The 25,365-nt window shown below is 38.8% G+C and overlaps 2 protein-coding genes across 3 annotated transcripts in view; one reads left to right on the top strand and one right to left on the bottom strand.

Annotated features, from left to right (window-relative positions):
• Nucleotides 1-25,365, bottom strand: part of GFM1 (G elongation factor mitochondrial 1) — a 55,829-nt gene that overhangs the window by 13,511 nt on the left and 16,953 nt on the right. Inside the window, exons 7-13 of the mRNA XM_061417458.1 lie at nt 18,789-18,943; nt 18,153-18,237; nt 15,433-15,570; nt 13,890-13,991; nt 12,531-12,587; nt 9,852-9,989; nt 8,712-8,794 (exon numbers count right to left, since the gene is read on the bottom strand). Of these exons, the coding sequence (XP_061273442.1) occupies nt 8,712-8,794; nt 9,852-9,989; nt 12,531-12,587; nt 13,890-13,991; nt 15,433-15,570; nt 18,153-18,237; nt 18,789-18,943 (758 nt within the window). The remainder of the gene's footprint in view (nt 1-8,711; nt 8,795-9,851; nt 9,990-12,530; nt 12,588-13,889; nt 13,992-15,432; nt 15,571-18,152; nt 18,238-18,788; nt 18,944-25,365) is intronic.
• LXN (latexin) lies at nt 791-8,676 on the top strand. Of its 2 annotated transcripts, XM_061417542.1 has the most exons (6): nt 831-1,427; nt 2,656-2,718; nt 4,034-4,211; nt 4,527-4,663; nt 8,008-8,070; nt 8,340-8,676. In XM_061417542.1, exons 1-6 carry the CDS (start codon nt 1,299-1,301, stop codon nt 8,436-8,438), a joined length of 669 nt encoding a protein of 222 aa, XP_061273526.1. In that variant the 5' UTR covers nt 831-1,298; the 3' UTR covers nt 8,439-8,676. The 2 variants fall into 2 exon arrangements, with proteins under 2 accessions (XP_061273537.1, XP_061273526.1); XM_061417553.1 differs by lacking the exon at nt 8,340-8,676 and having other exon boundaries at nt 791-1,427; nt 7,988-8,071.

The following is a 25,365-nucleotide window of genomic DNA, read 5'->3' on the forward strand; positions in this document are numbered from 1 at the left end:
AAACCCTTTCTCTAGTTACTTGACAGCTGTTGGCTAATATAACTAGAAAGGATGGGAATGCCTTACTACTTACTATTCTTAAAAAAAAAAAAATCTATTTACTCCAAAGACTTTACTAATAAATAAATTTAAAAGGGTATTTGAAGAGGAGAAAATACAAATACATTTTTAACTTTTTTTTTTTTTTTAAAGCAACACAACATATATATCTATCCAAAGAACCTTCAACACCCATTTTGGGAAAAATACCTAAGAATCTTTATTTCTAAGCTAACAAGCTGCAGTGTCAGTTTGGTTACGTATCTTTAGAAAACAAATCTTAGCTGCCAGTTCAATAACATTTCTTAAGAACAGTCTAGACTACAGTGCCTTTAAAGGTGACAGAAAAAGGTAATTAAGAGATCTGGAGAGTAAGAACGCAATGACTACTAAAAGTTTGTGCTTCCTTAAGGAGCTTTTAAAAACTGCTTTTGTCACAAGTACTTAAATGCAGTGCCTTGTATAAACTCGGTTTTAAACTACGTTTTAATCCTCTTTCAAAGTGATCCAGAAAGTTGGAAGTGTGCTCAAAATCTTGTCTTTCTAAGATTAGCAAAGGAAGAGAAGGGTCCAAGTATCTTTTAAAATCCCCCTGCCCTAAATTACATAATCCTCCAAATTAATGCTATCGCTTGCAGTCTTTCAAACCCTGATTTGGGCAGAACCAGTCCAACATCACAGAAAGCTGGGGATGATTAAGATTGTTCCTGGAAAGGAGAGGGAAAAGAAGCAATCACAATCACTCACTACCAGGAGCTCCTCTGGACTTTGCCCCGAGCCTGACACTGTGGATGGTGGATAAAGAAGTTGCTCCAGACTTTTTTCACGGAGAGGGAAACTCGAAGCCCCAGAGGCGACGCTGCAGTAAGGCAAAAGCCAGAAAGCCCCTCCCCGCACTTCTGTTAAGGTTGGTAAAAGGAAGGATGTAGTCCCGGACAACCCACCCCCAACCCCCGATTCCCTCCCTACCCCCACTTAAAGGTGGAGGGGGCTCTCAGTGCAGGAACCGGAGAGTAATTGCAGGCGGCATCAGGGCGGGGCTCCACAAGGGGCCCTGGCCTGGAGCCAGCTCCCAGGCAGCTGCTTTCAGAATAGGAAGGAGGGAAGAAGGAAGAGAGCGGGAAGGAGCTGGTGACCCCGCCCCAGCCCACGCCCAGCCCCAAGACGGCGGGAGGACTCTTCCGGCTGGGGTACCCAGCAGCAGGCAGGACGGGGACGGGGACGGGGACGCTCGCAAGTCCAGCCAACACTCAGCAAGAATGGAAATCCCTCCGACCCACTACCCGGCCGCCAGGGCGGCCTCGGTGGCAGAGAGCTGCATCAACTACCAACAGGGGACTCCCCACAAGGTGTTTCTGGTGCAGACAGTCGAACAAGCCAGCCTGGAGGTGAGTCAGGCAGAGGGCGGTGCGGGCACCGGCGAGCGTTCCCTCCATTCCCTCCGCTCCCTGCTCGTCTGCTCCCAACTCCCCCAGACACCATGCCTGTTTCGGGTCTCACTGCTGCCGTCTCTCTAAAGAAGCTGGTATTTCTGGCATTTCTCTAGTCTCTGGGGGCAGCTCCGGGGCTGTTTATTGTTTTCACAGGGAAGCACACACTGATACAGTTTTTATGGGCACTATTATAAGGAAATGGATAAATGTTCTAAGTTTGCGGCGGCTTCTCCCCTTTTCCCAAGTGAAACCTATAGGAACAGTTTTCAAGTTTCTTAAAACTGGTACCACGTTTCTCCTCTACTGCTCCAATCTGGACCAACAAAAGCTCTGGTCTTGCCTAAGATTCATTGCCTAAATTTTAAGACCAATTGTTCATTTAACCAAAACGAAGTCAGAATGAAGGAACTGTGGGCTGAAGCTTCACTTCCACCACCCAAACACTACTGCTGTTGACTGCTGTGGGTGATGGGCTCTCTCTGGCTAACGGGTTAAATTAAGTGCTATGCTTAAGACGTTAGCAACCACTAAGCTTGTTTCCATTTTACTGAAATCTAATGGATCTGACAGAAGTTTAACTTCCAACAGTCTGTAAGAGCTGACAGGGAGTACATATTTCAAAACCACACCAGGTAACATAATTAGGTATAAACTTTCAAATTGTATCTTGATTCAAAAGTGAAGTACCTAAATGTTTGTCTTAGTTATAAAATTTATTAAAGTCTCATTCTGCAGGTCCACTAATACACAAGTTAAAGCAGTATAACATCTCTAATCACTTTGCAGTAATCTGACTCAAAGTGGAATTCTGTTTGGAGGCTTTATGAAAAATCTTTTCAGTGGGTATCCTATTTGTCATCTTTAGAATTAAAAATGTTAAAATTTCTTATGTGGAACTCAGGGTCACAGATCCAGATGTCAGCGTTCTCTGATGGTTGAAAGTGAATTATAACCGATTATATATGCTTTTATCCCACTCTTGTTCTCATCCAAAATAACCCTGCTTAGAAGACCTGCTAAATTAGACATCACACACACGGTGACATGCCTTGCTCAAGGTCTAAGGCTTTAGTCATTTACCTCCAACAGTCAGCTTCCCCTGGCCCCATCAAAAGAGAATGGATTCCTCTAACAATATAAAGACTTTATTTGTTGTTATAAAAACACATTTTCTTAATTTTAGGATATTCCAGGAAGAGGACATAAGTACCGCCTTAAATTTTCTGTGGAAGAAATTATCCAAAAAGTAAGTGAAATATCCTTTATTATGAAATAAAATTTGATTCCTTACATTCCAGGTCACCTCTGCTGATCAAATCATAGGATTGATTTGGTTTTTTTGTTTTTTTTTTTTTTTTTGAGAAAAAGTTGTGAAATTCCTGCCTCAAAAAAAAAAAAAAAAAGATCACCATACAAGGGTTAGTTTTTACTTTTTGTGTATTCTGAGATACACTTAGTTTTCTATTGAGCTATTTAGAAGAGGCTCTAGATACTTCAATATGAATAAATTTCCTTTGAAAATGTTATATATGCATAGGTCAGTGTGAATTTATGCAAATAATATGAAGAAGTGAAATAATTAACTCTCTAATCATCATTAGGTGTTTTTTATTTCTGTCTCATTCTGTTTCTTTTATTTAAAGAAAGCAAGTGCTTTTAGTTATTTATCAGCAACAGAAAGGCCAACTGATACCACTGTGTTCAGATTAGAATCCTTCAGTAATGGGGCAGGGACAATTTTAAAAATTATACACCTATCTAATTATTAACAAGACAAACTTAAAAGGAAGGAACTGCCACTTGTACAATAACCATCTTGAAATTTTAAAAAGCTTGCCCATTTGTTAAGCATAACTAAGAGATACAGGCTAACAGAGAGAGATCCACTAAAAGGCATCTGAGCTGCTAGACGAATATTCATCTTTATAAAGCAGAACCAATGCTACAATCTTCTCATTTTACATCTGGATACAGATTGAAGAATCTGAGTTTGAGAAAATTTCTGTTATTTCAGGAGGAGAGAAGAATAGAATGACTTAATAAAGTCAGACTAAAATCTGCCTTAGAGATGGACTTCCCATTACTACTAAAATACAGTCAAAGTTTTCAACGAATTTACAAGATTATGAGACTTTATAAGTTATAAACTAAGTTACCTATTTTAGCTACCTCTAAGAAAATTGACTTCCCTAGTGGCTCAGATGGTAAAGCGTCTGCCTATAATGCAGGAGACCTGGGTTCGATCCCTCGGTTGGGAAGATCCCCTGGAGAAGGAAATGGCAACCCACTCCAGTACTCTTGCTTGGAAAATCCCATAGAATGAAAAGCCTGGTAGGCTACAGTCCACAGGGTTGCAAAGAGTCGGACACGACGGAGTGAGTTCACTTCAAGAAAATTACTGGGCAACCATGAATTAGATACCTCTGAAATAGGCACATTCAAGTCCAGTCTGAAGTAATACCATAGGGGGACAATGCTTTAAAGGTTCTATCTCAAAGAATAATAATTAGTAATGGATGTCCATCTACATGTAAAGACCTTTTGCAAAATGTTTCAAACAGGAAGTTACAGTGAACTGCACAGCTGAAGTACTGTACCCTCCAACGGGACAAGATACTGCACCAGAAGTCAACTTCACATTTGAAGGAGAAATTGGGAAAAACCCAGATGAAGAAGATAACACATTTTATCAAAGACTCAAGTCCATGAAGGAACCACTAGACGCACAAAATATTCCAGGTATATAAATATATAGCAGAGGAAAATATTTTTTCAATTTTAAAAACAGTATCAATTTACCTGTGCTCAAAATTGTTAAGATGTTTACATTATGCTGGAAATAAACTGACTTTCACAAAAATATTCATTACTAATCTAACAACAATAAAGGCCTTAGGACTTTATAGACATAGCTTAATTACTTTCTGCACACATTTGAAGAAATGTAAGAAATGACTTAGAATTTATATTTTAAAATTTATATTATAAAAATTTATATTTATATTTCACTATGTAAAATAATTCCATTTATCCTATAAATATTTCCTTCACCAGACAGTTTTGGGAATGTACCTCCAGAAATGAAGCCAGTTCGACATTTAGCCTGGGTTGCCAGTGGTTATATAATATGGCAAAATTCTACTGAAAATACATGGTATAAAATGGCAAAAATTCAAACTGTCAAGCAAGTGGTAAGTAATTTCTATAAAATATACTCTAAATAGGTTCAGTATTTACAAAAGGTGTCATAATTCATGATGGGGTAACTAGTGCCCCTTCAGTCATTCTGTATTTTCAGTAGTGAACTCAGTATTTGAAGGAGAGGTCAGTTACCAAGGCTGGAGAAGGTGAAGCTGCAGTTTCCAGTGAAGTCTTCAGTTATAATTTGGCAATGGTTTTTGTGTGCAGCTTAATACAGATCATTTCCTTTGGCAACCTAAGTTTTGTGTTCTGCTTACTATAATCATATGATACTGAAACTACCTCTGCTTTTTTCCTCTCCTCAAATGTTAGTGCCAGAGCTAGATAGAGGGTTGACACGTTCCCCACCTGGATCCGCCAAAATAAAATATTAGCATCTCAGTCTCTGTGAAGCTTGCTGCAAACAACTGTCTTTGATAACCCATCCAGTCATAACTGCCCGCCTCCTATCTTGTTTGTTGCTAGCATGTACTTTAAGTCTGACAGAACTACTCCAAACTGCCTCTTTCTAGACCTTAAAGAGATTAAAACAAATTGAGTTTAGCTTTATTAAGAGGTTTAAAAGAAAAAAAAATATATATATCAACTAGTAGTATTTAATGGAATGCAAGAAAAAGATTCCGTAAGAGAAAAGCACTTTCCATTGGATTATCTCAGTTTGTTGATAACAAAATGCAAGAAAGCTGGAGCACCTTTACTCCACAAACTTTTGCAACTACCTATCAGATACCTTTGGGCTAGATCACACATAAGTAACCTTCCTGATCTTTCAGTTCAGTTCAGTTGCTCAGTCGTGTCCGACTCTTTGCGACCCCATGAATTGCAGCATGCCAGGCCTCCCTGTCCATCACCAACTCCCGGAGTTCACTCAGACTCAGGTCCATCGAGTCAGTGATGCCATCCAGCCATCTCATCCTCTCTCGTCCCCTTCTCCTCCTGCCCCCAATCCCTCCCAGCATCAGGGTCTTTTCCAATGAGTCAACTCTTCCCATGAGGTGGCCAAAGTACTGGAGTTTCAGCTTTAGCATCATTCCCTCCAAAGAATACCCAGGGCTGATCTCCCTTAGAATGGACTGGTTGGATCTCCTTGCAGTCCAAGGGACTCTCAAGTCTTCTCCAACACTCCAGTTCAAAAGCATCAATTCTTCGGTGTTCAGCCTTCTTCACAGTCCAACTCTCACATCCATACATGACCACTGGAAAAACCATAGCCTTGACTAGACCTTTGTTGACAAAGTAATGTCTCTGCTTTTCAACATGCTATCTAGGTTGGTCATAACTTTCCTTCCAAGGAGTTAACTGTCATTTAATTTCATGGCTGAAATCACCATCTGCAGTGATTTTGGACCCCCCAAAAATAAAGTCTGACACTGTTTTCACTGTTTCCCCATCTATTTCCTATGAAGTGATGGGACCAGATGCCATGATCTTCGTTTTCTGAATGCTTAGCTTTAAGCCAACTTTTTCACTCTCCTCTTTCACTTTCATCAAGAGGTTTTTTAGTTCCTCTTCACTTTCTGTCATAAGGGCAGTGTCATCTGCATATCTGAGGTTATTGATATTTCTCCCAGCAATCTTGATTCCAGCTTGTGCTTCTTCCAGTCCAGCGTTTCTCATGATGTACTCTGCATAGAAGTTAAATAAGCAGGGTGACAGTATACAGCCCTGACGTACTCCTTTTCCTATTTGGAACCAGTCTGTTGTTCCATGTCCAGTTCTAACTGTTGCTTCCTGACCTGCATATAGGTTTCTCGAGAGGCAGGTCAGATGGTCTTATATTCCCATGTCTTTCAGAATTTTCCACAGTTTATTGTGATCCACACAGTCAAAGGCTTTGGCATAGTCAATAAAGCAAAAATCGATGTTTTTCTGGAACTTTCTTGCTTTTTCGATGATCCAGCGGATATTGGCAATTTAATGTCTGGTTCCTTTGCATTTTCTAAAACCAGCTTGAACATCAGGAAGTTCACGGTTCATGTATTGCTGAAGCCTGGCTTGGAGAATTTTGAGCATTACTTTACTAGCGTTTGAGATGATTTCAATTGTGTGGTAATTTGAGCATTCTTTGGCATTGCCTTTCTTTGGGATTGGAATGAAAACTGACCTCTTCCAGTCCTGTGGTCACTGCTGAGTTTTCCAAATTTGCTGGCATATTGAGTGCAGCACTTTCACAGCATCATCTTTCAGGATTTGAAAGAGCTCAACCGGAATTCCATCACCTCCACTAGCTTTGTTCGTAGTGATGCTTTCTAAGGTCCACTTGACTTCACATTCCAGGATGTCTGGCTCTAGGTGAGTGATCACACCATCGTGATTATCTTGGTAGTGAAGATCTTTGTATAGTTCTTCTGTGTTTCTTGCCATCTCTTCTTAATATCTTCTGCTTTTGTTAGGTCCATACCATCTCTGTCCTTTATCGAGCCTATCTTACCTTATCCTTAAAGGACCTTCTTTATTGATATAGTCAATAGGGATTGTTTCAAGAGACTATAAAGAGAGAATAGTTTTATTCGATCCTGGGGCCATCTTTATAATTACTGTTAACAAAAGGAGCCACAGGATTTTTCAGTGCCTCATTATAAGCATTTAAGAGCCTTAAGTACAGCAAATTTCTGATGATCAAGGTTTGAAACTATGTAGATACAATATTTCTGTGTAGTTGATGGTGTACTTTAGATGCCCAAAGCAGTAGACAGCATAGATCAAAGCTTTAGTTACAAAATTAAGTATTACATTTTATTATTTTCAGTTTTTTAAAAAAGAATTTCTATTATAAAATGGTTTTCTTTAGTGTAAACACTCATTTCAGCTGTTTATCCCTTAAACGATGCTTTTTTGAGCAATGGAAATATTAAGGAATTTAAATGACAAATTATCGACTGTAATGTTCTAAAATGTTCAAATTATAGACTATAATGTTATGAGTTCCACAACTCAGAAACTCAAAACAGAAAGGGTAAATGATTTAGAGTAAGAAATGGAAAAAAAAAAAACCAACAAACCAATTTTAAAACATAGTTTGAAAGAAATCTTATTTCTAAGAGAATAGTTTTTCTGCCAGGCCAAATAAATTATGACATTCAGTTTGTAATTTTTTTGGCTGTGCTGTGTGGCACATAGAATTTTAGTTTCCCGACCAGGGATTGAACCCATGCCCCCTGCAGTGAATGCGTGGAGTCCTAAATACTGGACTACCAAGGAATTCCACAACATTCAATTTTTAATTTTACTTAAGTATTATCATCTACTAATGAAAACTGATTTTTAAAATTAAAATATACTTTTTGCCAATGATACTAAGTTTAAAATGCCAGGTTTTTATTTTTTATTATAGCAAAGAAATGATGACTTCATCGAGTTAGACTACACTATTCTCCTTCATGACATTGCATCTCAGGTATAGTATCATTTACCATTATTTAATGTCACTTTGGAAATTGAGACTCACTTTGTAGCCTCAGTGTATGCCTTACTGATTTTGACTCTAAATCAGAATTCATGTAAATTCAAATAGGCACCAGGTTGAAGTATATTACCACTTGTAGCAATTTAACTTGTCTTATGCTATCTTTATGAGGACTGTTTTGTCTCCAACAATATAAATCCAACTGTTTTCCTAAATGTTTTTATTACTTTTATCACAGCATTAGTTTCTTTTACTTGCAGGAGATTATTCCTTGGCAAATGCAAGTTCTCTGGCATCCACAATATGGTACTAAAGTAAAACATAATAGCCGTCTGCCAAAGGAAGCACAATTGGAATAAACGAAGACTGTAACATTGGATTAAGTGTAAACATGCTTGTTAACGATGACCTGTATACCAGTCTTCACTGATATCTAGCTTAAGGGGTTAGACAAGTCCCAAAAGTGTCATTATCTATACATGGCCTGATTACAGTACAGAACTATATAGCTTCCATAATAAAGAGCATCACAGTGTACAAGTGTCTTATCAACAGCAGTGGTGCTGTGTATACCCCTAATAAAACCTTTTAATTCCAGCCTCATTGCTTGTTTCATCGTGTTGGATACTTACGGAACAGGGGCCGTAATAGTCTCTCTGAAAGCAACTTTTGGCTTTCCTGTGATACAAGGACAGCCATATTCTCTTTCCATTCGCTAAAAAGAACAAGAGAGATCTTTTTTGATATATTTAAATTAAAAAATAACAGAAGAAAAATCCTAAGAGTCTTAATTACCTCAGAATTCATTTAAAAGTGAAAGTGTTAGTCACTCAGTCATGTCCGACTCTTCGTGACCCCACAGACTGTAGCCCATCAGGCTCCTCTGTCCATGGGATTCTCCAGGCAAGAATACTGGAGTGGGTTGCCATTCCCTTCTTCAGGGAATTTTCCCAACCCAGGGATCAAACCCGGGGGTTTCCTGCATTGCAGGCAGATTCTTTACCATCTGAGGCACCAGGGAAGGTTATGATGAGCAAATAATAAATCTAAAATAACTTAAGTACCTTATGAGGATAAATACATTACGAACTTTTACAGATTTTATATAAACTAATTTAGACTGATTAACTTACACTTACCTCCGGTTAATCTACTAAAACTTTACCTTTGCTCCATTTTATTACATATTTATTGGGATGGTATATGGATCTATTGTCAGAATTTTCTACTATCTCAACTTCAAAGATACAATTACAACCAGAATTTTTATCGTAAGTCAGATATATTAAAAAAAAAAGTCATATATTTTGATCTCATTCATATACACATAAGACCTTTCCTAGGAAAGAAGGGTCTCCCATCTACCCATTTGTTTATCTATTTTATATTGATCTTCAAGTACTGACTTGAGAAGAAAACAGATAAGAAACGGTCTGGAGAGTGAGTACTGGTGGGCTGACTTTCTCAGCCGGTTTCTCCCTGAGGTTGTCCCCCTAAGGCTGAGACCTTAGGGATATACTTGACCCAAAGAACCATGACCTAGGTATGGATGGATGGTCTGACTGCAATGGTTTACAAATAAAAATATTTAGAGATCAAAAGTAATTAATTAGTAACAGACAGTAGAAGATGCAGTATACCACATCTGGATAAAACCAGAGTGAAGACTGAAGAACCACTATTAGTTTACGACCATTAGACTGAGAATTCTTGACTTTTACACTCTTAAAACACAGACATAAATGACGTGACTTGAACTTGTTATTCACTACCTGAGCATAGATTTCCAGGTGTAATTCTCCCATTCCAGATACAATTGTCTCTTTGCTGTCAGTGTCAAAGTGGACTTTAAATGTGGGATCTTCTCTTGTAAACCTGCCAATACCTTTGGAAAATTTTTCCAGATCATTCTTAAAAAAACAAAAAACAAAAAACATTATACATTGTACTAAGCATGATAAGCAATGAAACTGTTAAAATAATCTGACTGAATGAAATAAAAAACATGGGCAGTTAAATAAAAATGATCTACCATTTAAGTTCTTCACGCTATTTTAATATATGAGCTTGGATACCACACAAGAGAGCAAGGAACAGCTAACTTACACAATTTTCTTTTCACACCAAGATTCAAGAGCCTAAGACTTAACTCTGCCCTTTCCTATTGACAAAATCTCTCCATTTGTGGAAAACTCCCCACAAAACAGAAAGTAGAATCTGTGTTGCAGTTTAGAAATCCTAAACCAAAGGATTGGTTGAGGCTGTCATCAACTGTAACTGTGTTACAGTTTAGAAATCCTAAATCAAAGAAATCGGCATGGTCACCAAGACTCTAGGTTCGAGAGGACAGTTAAGACCAGCAAATGCACACTGAGACATCTCCACTTCCAAATAATCTACCTGGATGTAGTCTGATGTACCTCTATCCTCCTTAGACGTTAATTCCTTATGTGGTAAGCAGAATGGTGTTCTTCTTTAAAGACATGCCCCATTCCCCCCAAATCTGTTACCTTACCTGATAAAAGGGACTCTGTGGATATGAGTAAGGTTACAGACTCTTCAGATGGGGAGATTATCATGAATAATCTGGACAGGTCCAGTGTAATTGCATGAGACTTTAAAAATGGAAGAGGAATGAAGAAGAGCAGTTGAGAGATAAGTGGGAAATAACAGGAGATATCTGAAGCATGACGGGCTCATTTCACTCCTGCTGGCACTGAAGACAGGAGAAAGGGGGCTACGAGCAGCCTCTAGAAGCTAGGGATGGCCCTCAGATGACAGCACGGAAATCTCAAGTCCCACAACGAGGAGCTGAATTCTGCCAACAATCTAAGCAAGCAAGGAACCAAACTGTCCCCCAGAGCCTCCAAGAAAGGAACACAATCTTACCAATACCTGATTTTATCCCATTAAGAACAGTGAACTGTGACCTATACAACTGTAAAGTAATGCATTTGTACTGTTTTTAAGCCACTAAGTTTTTGCTAATTTCTCATGGCAGCAATAGAACATTAACAAGCCCTGAATCACCAGTGTTAACAGCCACATATGTAGCTAAAGAGGTGTTACTGTGCTTTGTTTATGTTATCTGGAATTCTAAGCACAAGGCTGCAAGGTAGAATTATCCGCATTTTACAGGTGACGAAGCTAGGTACAGACAAGTCAAGCGACTTGCTCAAGGCCACACAGCTAACTAGGAGTGAATCTTAAGTTAGTCTACCTCCAAAGTCTTTTCCCTTTTCCCTGCATTGGCCAGGGTCTCAACTTACAAGCTGCCCCACTACTGAGATTCAGGGTTTTATGCAGGGTTTCATTATTTGGTTTGTATTAACTCCAGCAAGCAGACAACCCTGAGACACCAAAAAGCTTTTTGAATATTGATCCATTTGATTTCCATCCATTGTTGTGAACTATCAACAGTAAAATGTCTACATAAACTCTGAATTTAGGAATAAAGAATATTTTAACTTCTAGTCCTTTGTCTTCCAAAGGGAAAAGCAACCAATTTGGCAAAGAACTTTGAACAAACTGGCGTATCACTGTGGTAAGATATAAGGTTTGACTTGCTTCAAATTTCTGAGATGGAGTGACTGAATGTTTCTTGCCACCTCGACATTCTCTTCTCTGTAATTTGAGAAGGAAAATCTCAAGTTCCTCAAAACAGGTGAAGCAGTAGCCATTAATATATATATATAAGACAATCAATCAGAACATGTTCTATAATGATAGTACCTGGATGACAAGAGATCATAAAATGTTCACTCAATGCATAAATGAATTAATTTCAATATAGCACATTAACATGACAGTTATGAATATAACCAACTTAAGAACTAAACAATTATGGTTCAAGATCAGGACTAATTTCAGTGACAAGTTATGCAAATACAGAACCTATTCAAGCAGTTTTGGCTAAAAAGCTAAATGACATGAAATACAATCATAAGACTGTTATATCTGAAAGTGAGTCAGAACAGTCTTATTTGCAGGCCTTCCATGTTATAATCACGTTTACCACGTAACTACCATAGATGTGGAGATGTACTATAACCCATGAGGCAAGTACTTGATGCAATATTCTAATGTTCTTTACAGTGAGGTTTTTCTGCAATTTAAGACAAATGCCCCGGTTTCCTCTTTTCTCTCTCTTATGATCTGCATCTAGGAAGTTACTTACCATTCTGGAGCCAACGATATACCTTTACTATGGTAAGAGTTATAAAGCACAGTCTCATGAATATGTTAAAACCATCAACTTCTTCAAATATTCTGAGGAGTACTTACTAGTAATAGACTGGTAAATTTTAAAAGATGATTTGAATACCAGAAAAGGAAACAGAGTCCATAAGAGTGCTTATGGTCAACCCAAGACACCATATGCATTGTGGAGACAGGTGAAAATGAGCTCAAGGTCTTACTGTGATTTACTAAGTGCTAAATCAAACTCCCACCTTGTTAGACGGCTTCATTGCTATTGAAATGACAGGATCAGGAACATGAATTGACTCCTAAAATATTTTTAAAAGAACAGACAAGAATTCAAACACAGTACTGTATATGTCAGAGATGGATTAATTTTAATGTTCTTTACAGCAGAAAAAACACTATAGTCAACATCTTTAAGGCATACAAAATATATCTTGCTCTACTTTTCATTAAATTATGAATATATTAATATATAAACAAAAGTTATACTGAAATCATTGATAAGAGAAGCAGAGAAAGGGACTAGATTCTTCATACATACCATATCTCCTTTAACCAGTCACAACTCTGAGAGGCAGATGGATTTTATTATCCCCATTTTACAAATAAAATAATTAAAGGGTTGGCAAGAAAAATGAATAACTTGGTCAAGGGCCAGCAGTAGCACAGGGCAGAAGTAAGGCTCTGACCAAGGTCTATTTGCTTCAAAGCTCGAGCGCTTCCCACGACCTCCAGTCCCTTCATACTGCTAAAGACAAGTTTCGAGAAAGTCTCATCACTAATACTTACTAAAAAGTCTACTTATTGAAACTGATTTTTGTAGTGTCCTAACTCCACATGTAAAACCACAGACATCAGAGAATACTTTAGACAAAAAAGCTAAATTATAAAATTAAGAATTCATCATATGATATAGGAGCTACTACAGAGACATCTGTTAGGGCTGGACAAGTTCTTATATATAAACAACCTACTGTAAGCTCCTATCCCCTTTGTACTCATATTCTTCCTTTACTGAATTCAGGAGAGGAAGCACCCTCATAAACACATGGTCATACTGTAGAAGAGCCGCCCTCCTGTGGGGGCAAAAAGGGGGCGGGAGTGAAGGGGACTGAGAGGCAGGAAGTCTTGTAGTTGCATCCTGCCTGCAGAGCACAGTTCTGATCTGTTATGCAATTCCCTGGAGTCCAGCCTAAATGTTACAGTCTGCTCTTATGGTTCTCTAGGAGACTGAGGGAGACATCCTCTCTCCAGCTGCCGGGTTACTAAGGAAGGAGCACTTGGCTGGGACCAGCCTGATGATGGTGACAGCAATCAGGGGTGCACCCACAATGGGAAGGCAGATCTCAGGGAGGAGTCACAGCCACACAGGCCAGGTTACCTAGTGGAGATTTTCCCTCCATGCTAAACCTTGGAGGATGGTGGAATGATTTTACTAAGAAAAATCAGGAAAGTTAGCTAAGTTGACATTAAATGAGCCACAACCAATCTACACTTGATACCTGTGGCACTCAATGAACACTTCTGTGCTTGTTTTTCTGAAGTACTGAAACATACATTCTTTAAATGCAAGTGATAAACAGCTTTGAAGTTAAATGACTTACCATAGAAAGGCCGCTATTATCTTTGTTTGTGAATGTGTCTCCACTGGCACAGTCAATGCCAAACAATGCACAGATGTCTCCAGCAAACACTTCCTCAACATCCTAAAGAAAGAAATAATGCAAAATGATACTTGCAAGTAATTCAAAACTGTACATAATCACTAAAAAGTAACTGCATAATAATCACACTGTGCACAAACAAACATGCCCGAATATCACCATGAATTCCACAAAGAATTAGACAGAATCAATGCAATACCAACAATCAACCCTGGCAAGATACACCTTCAACAGGGCTCTTATTTAAACCACATCTCAACTGGCAAGATTCTACTGTAAATGGAAACTCAGAACACGGCATCTGTACTTGGAGATCTGCAGTACCTACAGAACACAGAGCCTCATGGTTCTAAAGTTATTCCTATAGAATTAAAAAGTATGTAGTACTGTATGTGCTGCCATTGTCTAACAAGCAAATGTGTATGACAAAGGCATACACGGAAAACTTGCAAAGGAAGTTTTGAAAACAAAGGCAGGAGATGTAAGCAGTTAAGAAAACACAGGAAATCTAAGAATAAAGCACTGGGGCCTCTAAACTTCCTAGTCTTTGTCCTGTAACAGTTCATTCATAACAGCTGTGGCTGTGAATGAGCAAGTGCGCGTGTCTTGCTTTAACGGTTACACAGCTATAGGGAGCCTTCTGGCCCATGAAACAGCTGTGACAATCACTAATCCCTCTAGCCTGCCCCCTGCTGCCTATTTCAAAAAACAACGATGTCTAATTTTGAAAGACTGTCTATTCATTTTCCAGGAGATACAACAGTTATGGACGCCAAAAATGTCCACCATAAGATTTTGCTTAGACTAATAAATTTCTCTAGGAATAACAGAGCTAAACTGGGAAAGGGTGCAAGGAGAGGACAATCTCCTGTACTTGGTATTCCTACCAATGCTTAACCCTGTGGACCACAGAAGATAGGACAGGTTCAGAGCCAATTCAAGAAGTCAGATCATAAGCCAAAATTTATCTCCCAGACTAGGCCTTCAGAGGTTTTAAATCTTTAGATGAGTTCTAGCACCAATAAAGCCCTTCTAGGGGTTGATTCTATTTCCATATTTCAGGAAGTAAATCCACTGAGCAATATGGGAAGTTACGTGTAAATTTATTATTCTCATTTACTTTTGAGAACCGCAGTTCTACTAAACTAAAAACCTATTATACTCTTTCCAAGGCTAGCTCTTGAGGAAAGTGCTGTCCCTTCTCCCTAACCCTGGCCACTGAGGAAAGACAGCCAAGTCACAAATGGTGGTAGTTTTATACCACCATTATTAGAACAGATTAAGTGTTCTTAATATGTGCTAATTTAGCCTACACCAAAGTGCTACATGAGACATGTAGCCCACCTAACTAAAAAGGAAGAAGCTAGGAAAACACATTCAACTAAAAGTGATTTTCTTGTGGAGCTCAGGATACCAAAAAAGTAGACCTATTTTAACTGCATGAGACAGACTTCTGATTGTAGAGTGAAGCGCGGGTACTCACCTCCATCATGTCAGCATGCATGCGAACCAGTCGCTGCACCCGCACTTTCTTTCTCGTCCTCGTATTATAGATGTTATCACCTTTCTTCAACTCTCCTTGATAATTGCGAACGTATGTTAACTGGCCAAATCGACCTGCCTAGAAGTCAACATTAGGTAAGGACAGAAAGAGTAAAAAAGAGACAGGAATCAAAAATAAGAGGAAAATTTCACAATCACCTTCAAATACTTGCTCTCAGTTTTAATAGTACAACTTATATATATATGTTTCAGCTTATTGTCATAAACTACTTTGATGCTAGTTTTGAATAAAGTTAAATGGTTCTTGTGCTTTCTGATATCAAAATCCAAGATACTACTTGTTTGCTCTGAAAAAAGTTATTAGAAAAAGTTTTAAAATTATATAATAAGCCAGTTATTTCATAAGTTCAGTTTAATACAGTAAGATATAAAAATAAGGTAAAATTATATTAGAAAGACAACAAAAATATTAGAAAGGAAAGACTATACATGTTATAAAAACTGATAATCACCTGGAAAGCTATACAAATATGAATTCTGTAAAGTAACTGAATATAAAATGAATAATCAGGATCATTTCCTCCTGAATATTTAAAAGTTGCCAGTTCTTCCCATGTTAATATTTAGGTTTAACACAATAGCAATAAAATTCCAAAGAGGACTTTTTAAATATATTATTAGTGATTTTTAATATTTAGAAGAAAAGCTAAAAAAAGAAAATAACTCTGATATACGAACACGTTAAATACTTCAAAATATTAAAAGTAATAGCCCTTATAGAATAAATATCTAAAATGTTTAATTCATTAGTCAATAGATAAAAAAGGAGACATGACAATCAATGAAAAAATTTAACACTGTTCAAAAACTGGTAACTGTACAATTGGTCTTTTATTTGGAGGCAGAGGAAATTCACTTAGATCTGAACACCACATTCAGCAAAACAAAATCCAATAGGATTAACAATGAAAAAAACAAAAAAAACCCACAAGAAAGCAGAAGAGACAAAAGTAAGTATTTATAGAATATAATCAAAGAGGAAGATTGAAAAAATGACAAAAGACGAAGATTGCTATATGTGACTATGTAAATTTTAAACTGTTTTTTTTAAATTTTATTTTATTAGAGAAAGGTTCATACAAGTAAGTAAAACACTTTGACCCTAATTTTAAAAAGGGAAGGACAAAAAAATAAAGAGGGAATTACAAAAGAGGACACAGAATTGCATAATGATTCTATGGAAAAATGTTTTCTATTATTAAGAATTAAGGCAAGATATGGGGAAAAAGATTGGGGCGAGGGATGGTTAAGGAGTTTGGGATGGATATATACACACTGCTACATTTAAAACGGATAACCAATAAAGACCTACTGTTTAGCACAGGGAACTCTGCTCTATGTTATGTGGCAGCCTGTATGGAAGGGGAGTTTGGGGAAGAATGGATACATGAATATGTATGGCTGAGTCTCTTCCCTGTTCACCTGAAACTAAAAATATGAAAGCAATCTGGCAATATATACCATTAAACATTTAAAATATCTTGTATCTTTTACTCAAGAAACACATTCTGGGTATCCTAAGAAAAATATTCCTAGGACTTCCCTGGTGGCACAGCGGATGGGAACTGGCCTGCCAATGCAGGGGTCATGGGATTCATCCCTAGTCCAGGAAGATTCCACACGCCGTGGAGCAACTAAGCCCGTGCGCTGCACCTACTGACGGTGTGCCTAGAGCCCGGGCTCTGCGACAAGAGAAGCCACGGCGATGAGGAGCCCAGGTACTGCGACAGAGTAGCCCTGCTCACCGTAACTAGAGAAAGCTCGCACACAGCCAACAAAGTCCCAGCGCAGCCAAAACTACTAATAAACAAACACTGTCACTGCAATGTTATTTCTACTTTTTAACTTAAAATTACTTTTTCTGGATTTAGAATAAAAATCGTACTGTAAAAATTTAAAAATAAAAACTAGGAAAAAGCACCCCCCCGCCCCCCGCCAGTATAATTCCATCCCAGAAATAACCACACTTGAACACTTCCGACTTATCTACCCTTTTCCTCCTTAAAATATTATACACAGAAGCAACACCACCACAGCAAAAAGCATACCCAGTCCCCAAATCTTGGTTCCTAATACCATTCACAATTAAAAGGAACCAGGACTCTTAGACAAATGGCTGCTTCTCGAGCTGCGGCAGGAAATATACAACGTAAGCCTGGAAGGTAAGGAAGTGCTCACAGAAGCAAAATACTGGGGAACGTCTGAGGGACACAAAAGCCAACTGAAAGAGCACCAACCGCGAAAACTGGTCAGTCTGGCAGTAAAATAAATAACATAGTACTGGGTTTTAACTCAAAGTATGAGACAAATATATGTAAGTCCAGACTGATAAAAACAAATGACTGCATAAATAAATATGGGAGAGAAAGGACAACTCGTCCTTACAGAAGAATCCCACGTAACTCAGAGACACTGCCCCCTCATGGAGGAAGAACGTAATTCCCCACCCCTTAAGTGCGGGCTGTGCATAGAAACCTTCTTCTAGAGTCAGTATGGAACAGAGTAGGGGACAAAGTAAGTTTACAGTGGAGAAATCTGTAACTAAATCTTTCCTAAGAGTCACTTTGTAATAGGAATAAAAGCCTAAAAGAAAAGAAAAATTCTATATACATCAGTTAAATACATTAGAAAGCAACTTACCTCCAGTTTAAAAGCCAGGCCAACAAATGGATGGGAACTGTCTCTTTTGGGGTTCATTAAGATTTTTGTTTTCTCTTGGGAGTCACTTAAAATAAAAGACATACACATTTGTGAGATGCAACATTTGATATTTCTTTTATAACTATTGGCTTCATCAGAATATTACCTGAGGAAAAGCACACATGCACTCAACATTTCTGAGCTTATTCTTAAGTGAAATTTCACTGAATGGGATCAACAAGAATAACTTCTGGCCAATACTGCACTGCGACAGGACCAGAGTAGAATAATAAACACAAAATGCATCTCAGAAAAAAATAATGAAAGCTTAAAAAATTTTTGTTTCTTAAATAACATTAAAAAAAATTGGTTCCAAATGAGAAAATCTTCTAATGATGTAAATCCTGATAATGAAACAAACCATATTCTAACTTACAAATAGAATATGATATGGGAAGGTATATTTTTCTTTATGCCAAAATTGTTACCCAAACACAAATAAAGATTGGTTTTTATAAATTATTGGAAAAAACCCACAAATGCAACATAATTTCAAAAACCATTCTTAAATTCTTTTCCAGTGCACAGATGTTAAATTCTCTGTGCATAGACTAAGAATCAATTTCCAAGACTTACTCCTGATTGAGAATAGCATAATTCTGGACTTCAGATGGATTTGGGAGGTATTCTAAAACAGCATCTAAAAGAGGCTGAACTCCTTTGTTTTTCAAGGCACTTCCCAAAAAGACAGGAGTAAATGACCTGTTTAGAGTAGCTCTTCGAATGGCAAGCTACAAAAGAAAAAAAAATAATAATGATTAGTTCATCTTAAAGTTACATTTTGTGTTTCAGATCAATTACAAAGCAACAAATGAATGAAATAAATTGATACTCTTTGGAGTACTGGCTTTAGTGGAGACTGGAATAGGGTTCTCTACAACTTAAGGTCAAAATACCTTCCCCCTCCCACCAAAAATAGAAAGAAAAAGGCTATTTAACTTTCAACACTGTAACTGCTTTCAACCCTTAGAATGTCACTAACTTTCAATTTGGAGAAAAAACTATATACACACACACAGGACAGTGTAAATGGTATGTTAACAATTGTGTAAAATAGAGGAAAAAGCAACATATATGCAAACAAAACAAAACAAAAATCTATGGAAAGAAACACCAGAAACTATTAACTGGCAACCCAGTTTAGGAATGGGGCCCAGAGTGGCTCAGACATAAAAGAATCTGCCTGCAATATGGGAGACCTGGGTTTGATCCCTGGGTTGGGAAGATTCCCTGCAGGAGGGCATGGCAATCCACTCCAGTATTCTTGCCTGGAGAATCCCCATGGACAGAGGAGCCTGGCAGGGTCCATGGGGTCATAAAGAGTTGGACACGACTGTGCAGCTAAGCACAGCACAGAGTGCCGGGCAGATGAGAGCCAGGTAAGAGACTTCTTACTGTATAACTTCATATAGTTTTTAAATGTTTAAACCATATGAAAGTATCTATTAAAAAAACAATTAACCAATTTGTTTTCTTTTTTTAAAGGATATACATACGGGAAGCCAAACCGGTACAAGTTGCTCATAAATTAAGGGTCCTGATAGTAGCAGGCTGTAAATAACGACCTCCTGATCTTGTACCAACCTCTCGTGCAAGCACCATCCATGTGCCCCAGCCTTGCTCCTCAGGGGCTACTGGCTACAGGCCTCAGAGGGGGCAGTAGAGCTTTAGCTCTGGCGGCTGGAAGAGGCCAACAGCAGTCTGTGCTATGGCCACAACCCACCACAGTTGTTGGTGCAGCAGAAATACGGAGCAGAATAGTTATTTCTCAGTCCTCAGGAAAAATAGAAGCCTAGATATTCCACAAAGCTTAAAGCAACACATTTATAACCACAATTTCTAAACATCACAATGAAAACTAGGATAACAACTGAGCACAATAAAAGGAGTATAAAAAGAAGAAAATAAGCATGTTATGAAAGCAATTAGCCTTCAGAATGGGAGAAAATAATAGCAAATGAAGCAACTGACAAACAACTAATCTCAAAAATATACAAGCAACTCCTACAGCTCAACTCCAGAAAAATAAATGACCCAATCAAAAAATGAGCCAAAGAACTAAATAGACATTTCTCCAAAGAAGACATACAGATGGCTAACAAACACATGAAAAGATGCTCAACATCACTCATTATCAGAGAAATGCAAATCAAAACGACTATGAGGTACCATTTCACGCCAGTCAGAATGGCTGCAATCCATAAGTCTACAAGCAATAAATGCTGGAGAGGGTGTGGAGAAAAGGGAACCCTCTTACACTGTTGGTGGGAATGCAAACTAGTACAGCCACTATGGAGAACAGTGTGGAGATTCCTTAAAAAACTGGAAATAGAACTGCCTTATGATCCAGCAATCCCACTGCTGGGCATACACACTGAGGAAACCAGAATGGAAAGAGACACGTGTACCCCAATGTTCATCGCAGCACTGTTTATAATAGCCAGGACATGGAAGCAACCTAGATGTCCATCAGCAGATGAATGGATAAGAAAGCTGTGGTACATATACACAATGGAGTATTACTCAGCCATTAAAAAGAATACATTTGAATCAGTTCTAATGAGATGGATGAAACTGGAACCTATTATACAGAGTGAAGTAAGCCAGAAAGAAAAACACCAATACAGTATACTAACGCATATATATGGAATTTAGAAAGATGGAAACAATATCCCTGTGTACGAGACAGCAAAAGAGACACCGATGTATAGATCAGTCTTATGGACTCTGTGGGAGAGGGAGAGGGTGGGAAGATTTGGGAAAATAGCATTAAAAAAAAAAAGAAAAAAGAAACTCTCTTAAAAACTTGCTTTTTCTAGGACCAGAAACGGCTTGGTCACTAACCACTGAGGCTACCTTAGGCCACAAAGTCACATTTTTGACATTCCAACCCTCCCTTATATACAAAAGTAAGAATGAATGAATCTTACCACACCTTCTTTACTTCCACTGAATAGAGAAACACATGAGTGTGGTTGATGAATAGAAAAAAGGAGAAATTAAAGCTAAACCTATACCAGCCTAACAAAAGCTATGTTCTTACCCCAAATTTCCCTTACTTTTGTAAGAATCACATTCACACTTGGAAACTGCTGCCTTCCCACTGTGCCTGATACATCCAACGACAACACAGAAGCTAAAGTACACTGCAGCCTGGAAGAAAGCGGGAACAGCAGGACTGAAAGCGCTCTCGCTGAAAGCCCTCTGCGAGGCTGGCCCCTGGCTGGTGTCTGGGAATCTGGGTGTCAAGGGATTCCCAGCAGCTGGGAAGACTGGCTCACTGTGCCTATACTGCTGCAAAAACAATGGGATGTATGCTAAATACCTGCTTTCCTTCTGGAAGTCTGGAAATTGGTATGTGCTAGGCAGGGTGTGTCTATGAGTGTGTCGCTCAGTCATGCCTGACTCTGACCCCATGGATCATAGCTGGCCAGGCTCCTCTGTCCATGGAATTCTCCATACAAAAATACTGGAGTGGGTAGCCATTCCCTTCTCCAGGGGGATCTTCCCAACCCAGGGATTGATCCCAGCTCTCCTGCATTGCAGTTTAATTCTTTACCATCTAACCTACCAGGGAAGCCTTATGTGACCAGCCTCCAGTGAAATCAGCACTGAGTCTCTAATGACCTTCTCTGGTAGACATTTCACAGGTACAGTCACGACTTGCTGCTCAAGGACACAGGCATGCACAGCAAGACTCCACTTGAGAGTGCCTGGAAGCTTACACCTGGTTTCTTCTGGACGTTACCTCACACGCCTTTTCCCTTTGCTGATTCCGCTCTGTACTCTCTCACTGTAATGCACCAGAGCCATGAGTGTGACTACGTGCTGAGTCCTGACTCCCAGTGAATCACAGAATCTGGAGTGGTCTTGGGGACTCCTGACACATTCCTTTTAATAGATCAAGACCTCTCTTTGGTGGTTCTTAGGATACACTGCTCAACTTTATTTAAGGCCCAGACCTATACTTTCCTATAAGGAGTTCTTTAGTCATTAGAGAGCTGAGGTGATAAGGCCTTTGTGAATGGTACAGAACTCAAGCTGAGATATGTTAGTAAGCATCTCAGTTTCAATAGGGTTCTTTCCTTGTGCACCTGATCTATAAACTCCCTGAGTGCACTTATTACACACAATGTTTATTTACCTGATCTCCGCTAAGTGCATGAAGTGGTTTGGCAAAATAAGTGTCAGTCTTTTTTTATTATGATAACGTAAACATCACAAAATTGACTGTTTTAACCATTAAGTGTACAGTTCAGTAGCATTAAGTACATTCACATTGCTGTCACCACTATCTGTCTCCAAAACTTTTTATCACCTCAAATTGAAACTCTGGATCCATTAAACTTCCCATTCTCCCCTCCCCCAGCCCCTGGTAACCACTGTCCTATTAGAAACTTGACTGTTCCGGCTATCCCACAGAAGTGTAGTCATACAATACCTGTCCTTTTATGTCCGGCTTATTCCACTTAACGTGATATCCTTAAGACTCACCCATATTGTAGCATGTATTAGAATCTGGTTCCTTTTTAAAGCTGAGTAATACCCCATTGTATGAACACGCCAATGTTATTTGTCCTTCATTCACTGATTGGCACTGAGTTGTTTCCAACTCTGAGCTACTGTGAATCATGCTGCTGTCAACATTGGTGTGCAAATATCTGATCCTTGCTTTCAATTCTCTTGCATATATAGAAATGGAATTGCTGGACCGTATGGTAGTTCTTGGATATGAATCTGAGCAAACTCTGGGATACAGTGGAGGACACAGGAGCCTGGCGTGCTGCAGTCCATGGGATTGCAAAGAATTGGACACAACTTAGCAACTGAATGAAACGTGGTAGTTCTGGGTTTAATTTTTTTTTGAGAAATCACTACTGTTTTCCACAGAAGAAGCATCATTTTACATTCCCACCAGCGATGCACAAGGATTTCAATTTCTCTAAATCCTCACCAACACTTGTTACTTTGCTTTTTAAGTAACAGTCATCCTAATGAATAAAGTGGTATCTCACTGTGGTTTTGATTTGCTTCCCTAATGACTAGTGATGTTGAGCATCTTATTGAGCCATTTGTTCTCTGTTATGGAGAACTGTCTGTTTAAAAACTGAATATCAGTCTTAAGCAGGTGATTTCTCTTCATTTTAAAGAGCTGAACAATCAAGTAAAGAAATCCATATGGCCTTCCAAATAGTCAGCAGTGTACATTTCTAGTTTATCTTCTTTCTTTTTAATAAGGATATGTCCAAGAGGTTGGCTGTTTAAGTATCCCCTTCATGGCTCACTACCTTGGTGGTGAAGGGGCTTGAATAACTCAATGAAGCTATGAGCCACGCCGTGCAGGGCCACCCAAGATGGATGGGTCATAGCAGAGAGTTCTGACAAAACGTGATCCACTGGAGAAGGGAATGGGAATCCGCCCAGGACACTTGCTGTGAGAATCTCATCAACTGTATAAAAGGCCAAAAAGATATGACACCAAAGACGAGTCCCCCAGGCCTGAAGGTGTCCAAGACACTGCTGGGGAGAGTGGAGGAGAATTACCGATAGCCTCAGAATGAATGAAGCGGCTGGGCCAAAGCAAAAATGACACTCAGTTGTGGATGTGTCTGGTGATGAAAGTAAAATCCCATGCTGCAAAGAACAGTATTGCATAGGAACGTGGAATGTTAGGTCCATGAATCAAGGAAAATTGGACATGGTCAAGCAGAAGATGGTGAATAAACAATGACATCTTAGGAATCAGCGAACTAAAATGGACAGGAATGGGAGAATTTAATTCAGATGACCATTATATCTACTACTGTGGGCAAGAATCCCATAGAAGAAGCGGAGTAGTCTTCATAATCAACCAAAGAGTAGAAATACAGTACTTGGCTACAGCCCCCAAAAAGACAGAATTATCTCAATTCGTTTCCAAGGCAAGCCGTTCAACATCACAGTAATCAAAGTCTATGCCCCTACTACCAATGCAGAAGAAGCTGAAGCTGATCAATTCTACAAAGACCTAGAAGACCTTCTAGAACTAACACCTAAAACAGATGTTCTAGTCACCATCGGGGATTGGAATGCAAAAGCAGGAAGTCAAAATATACCTGGAGTAACAGGCAAGTTTGGCCTTGGAGAACAAAATGAAGCAGGGCAAAGGTTAACTGAATTCTGCCAGGAGAATGCACTAGTCATAGCAAATACCCTTTTTCAACAACACGAGAGATGACTTTACACATGGACATCACCAAATTAGTCAATACTGAAATCAAACTGATTATATTCTTTATAACTGAAGATGAAGAAGCTGTATACAGTCAGCAAAAACAAGACGTGGAGCTAACTGTGGCTCAGATCATCAGTGTCTCATAGCAAAATTCAGGCGTAAACTAAAGAAAACCAGGAAAAACAACAGGCCAGCCAGGTATGACTTAAATCAAATACTGTATGAATTCACAGTAGAGGTAACAAACAGGTTCAAGCAACTAGATCTAATTAACAGCATGCCTAAAGAACCACTGACAGAGGTCCCTACTGCACAGGAAGTGGCAAACAAGATCATCCCAAAGAAAAAGAAAAGCAAGAAGGCAAAGTGGTTGTCTGAGGAGGCCTTATAAATAGTGGAAGAACAAGTGAAAAGTGAAAAGCAAGGGAATGAGGGAAAGGTACATCCAGTCAAACGCAGAGTTCCAAAAAATAGCTAGAAGAGGCAAAAAGGCCTTCTTCAATGAACCATGCTTAAGAATAGAAGAAACAACAAATGGGGAAAGGCTAGAGATCTCTTCAGAAAAACTGGAAACATCAAGGGAGCATTCCGCCCAAAGATGGGTACAATAAAGGATAAAAATGGTAGAGACCTAGTAGATGCTGAAGATCAAGGAGAGCTGAAAAGAATACACAGAAGAACTATATAAAGAAGATCTTAATGAACCAGATTATTACAATGGTGTGGTTAGTCACCCAGAACCAGACGTTCTGGAGTGCGAATCAAGTGGGCCTTAAGCCCTGCTGTTAATAAAGCTAGTGCATGCGATGAAATTCCAGCAGAACTATTCAAATCCCTAAAGGATGACACCGTCAAGGTTTTTATGACAGCCAATCTGGAAGATCCAGTAGTAGCCACAGGACTGGAAAATCCTCATCCCAATTCCCAAAAAGGGTAGTA

This window comes from Bos javanicus, chromosome 1 (genome assembly GCF_032452875.1).
Source record: "Bos javanicus breed banteng chromosome 1, ARS-OSU_banteng_1.0, whole genome shotgun sequence".
NCBI classification, from domain to species: Eukaryota; Metazoa; Chordata; class Mammalia; order Artiodactyla; family Bovidae; genus Bos; species Bos javanicus.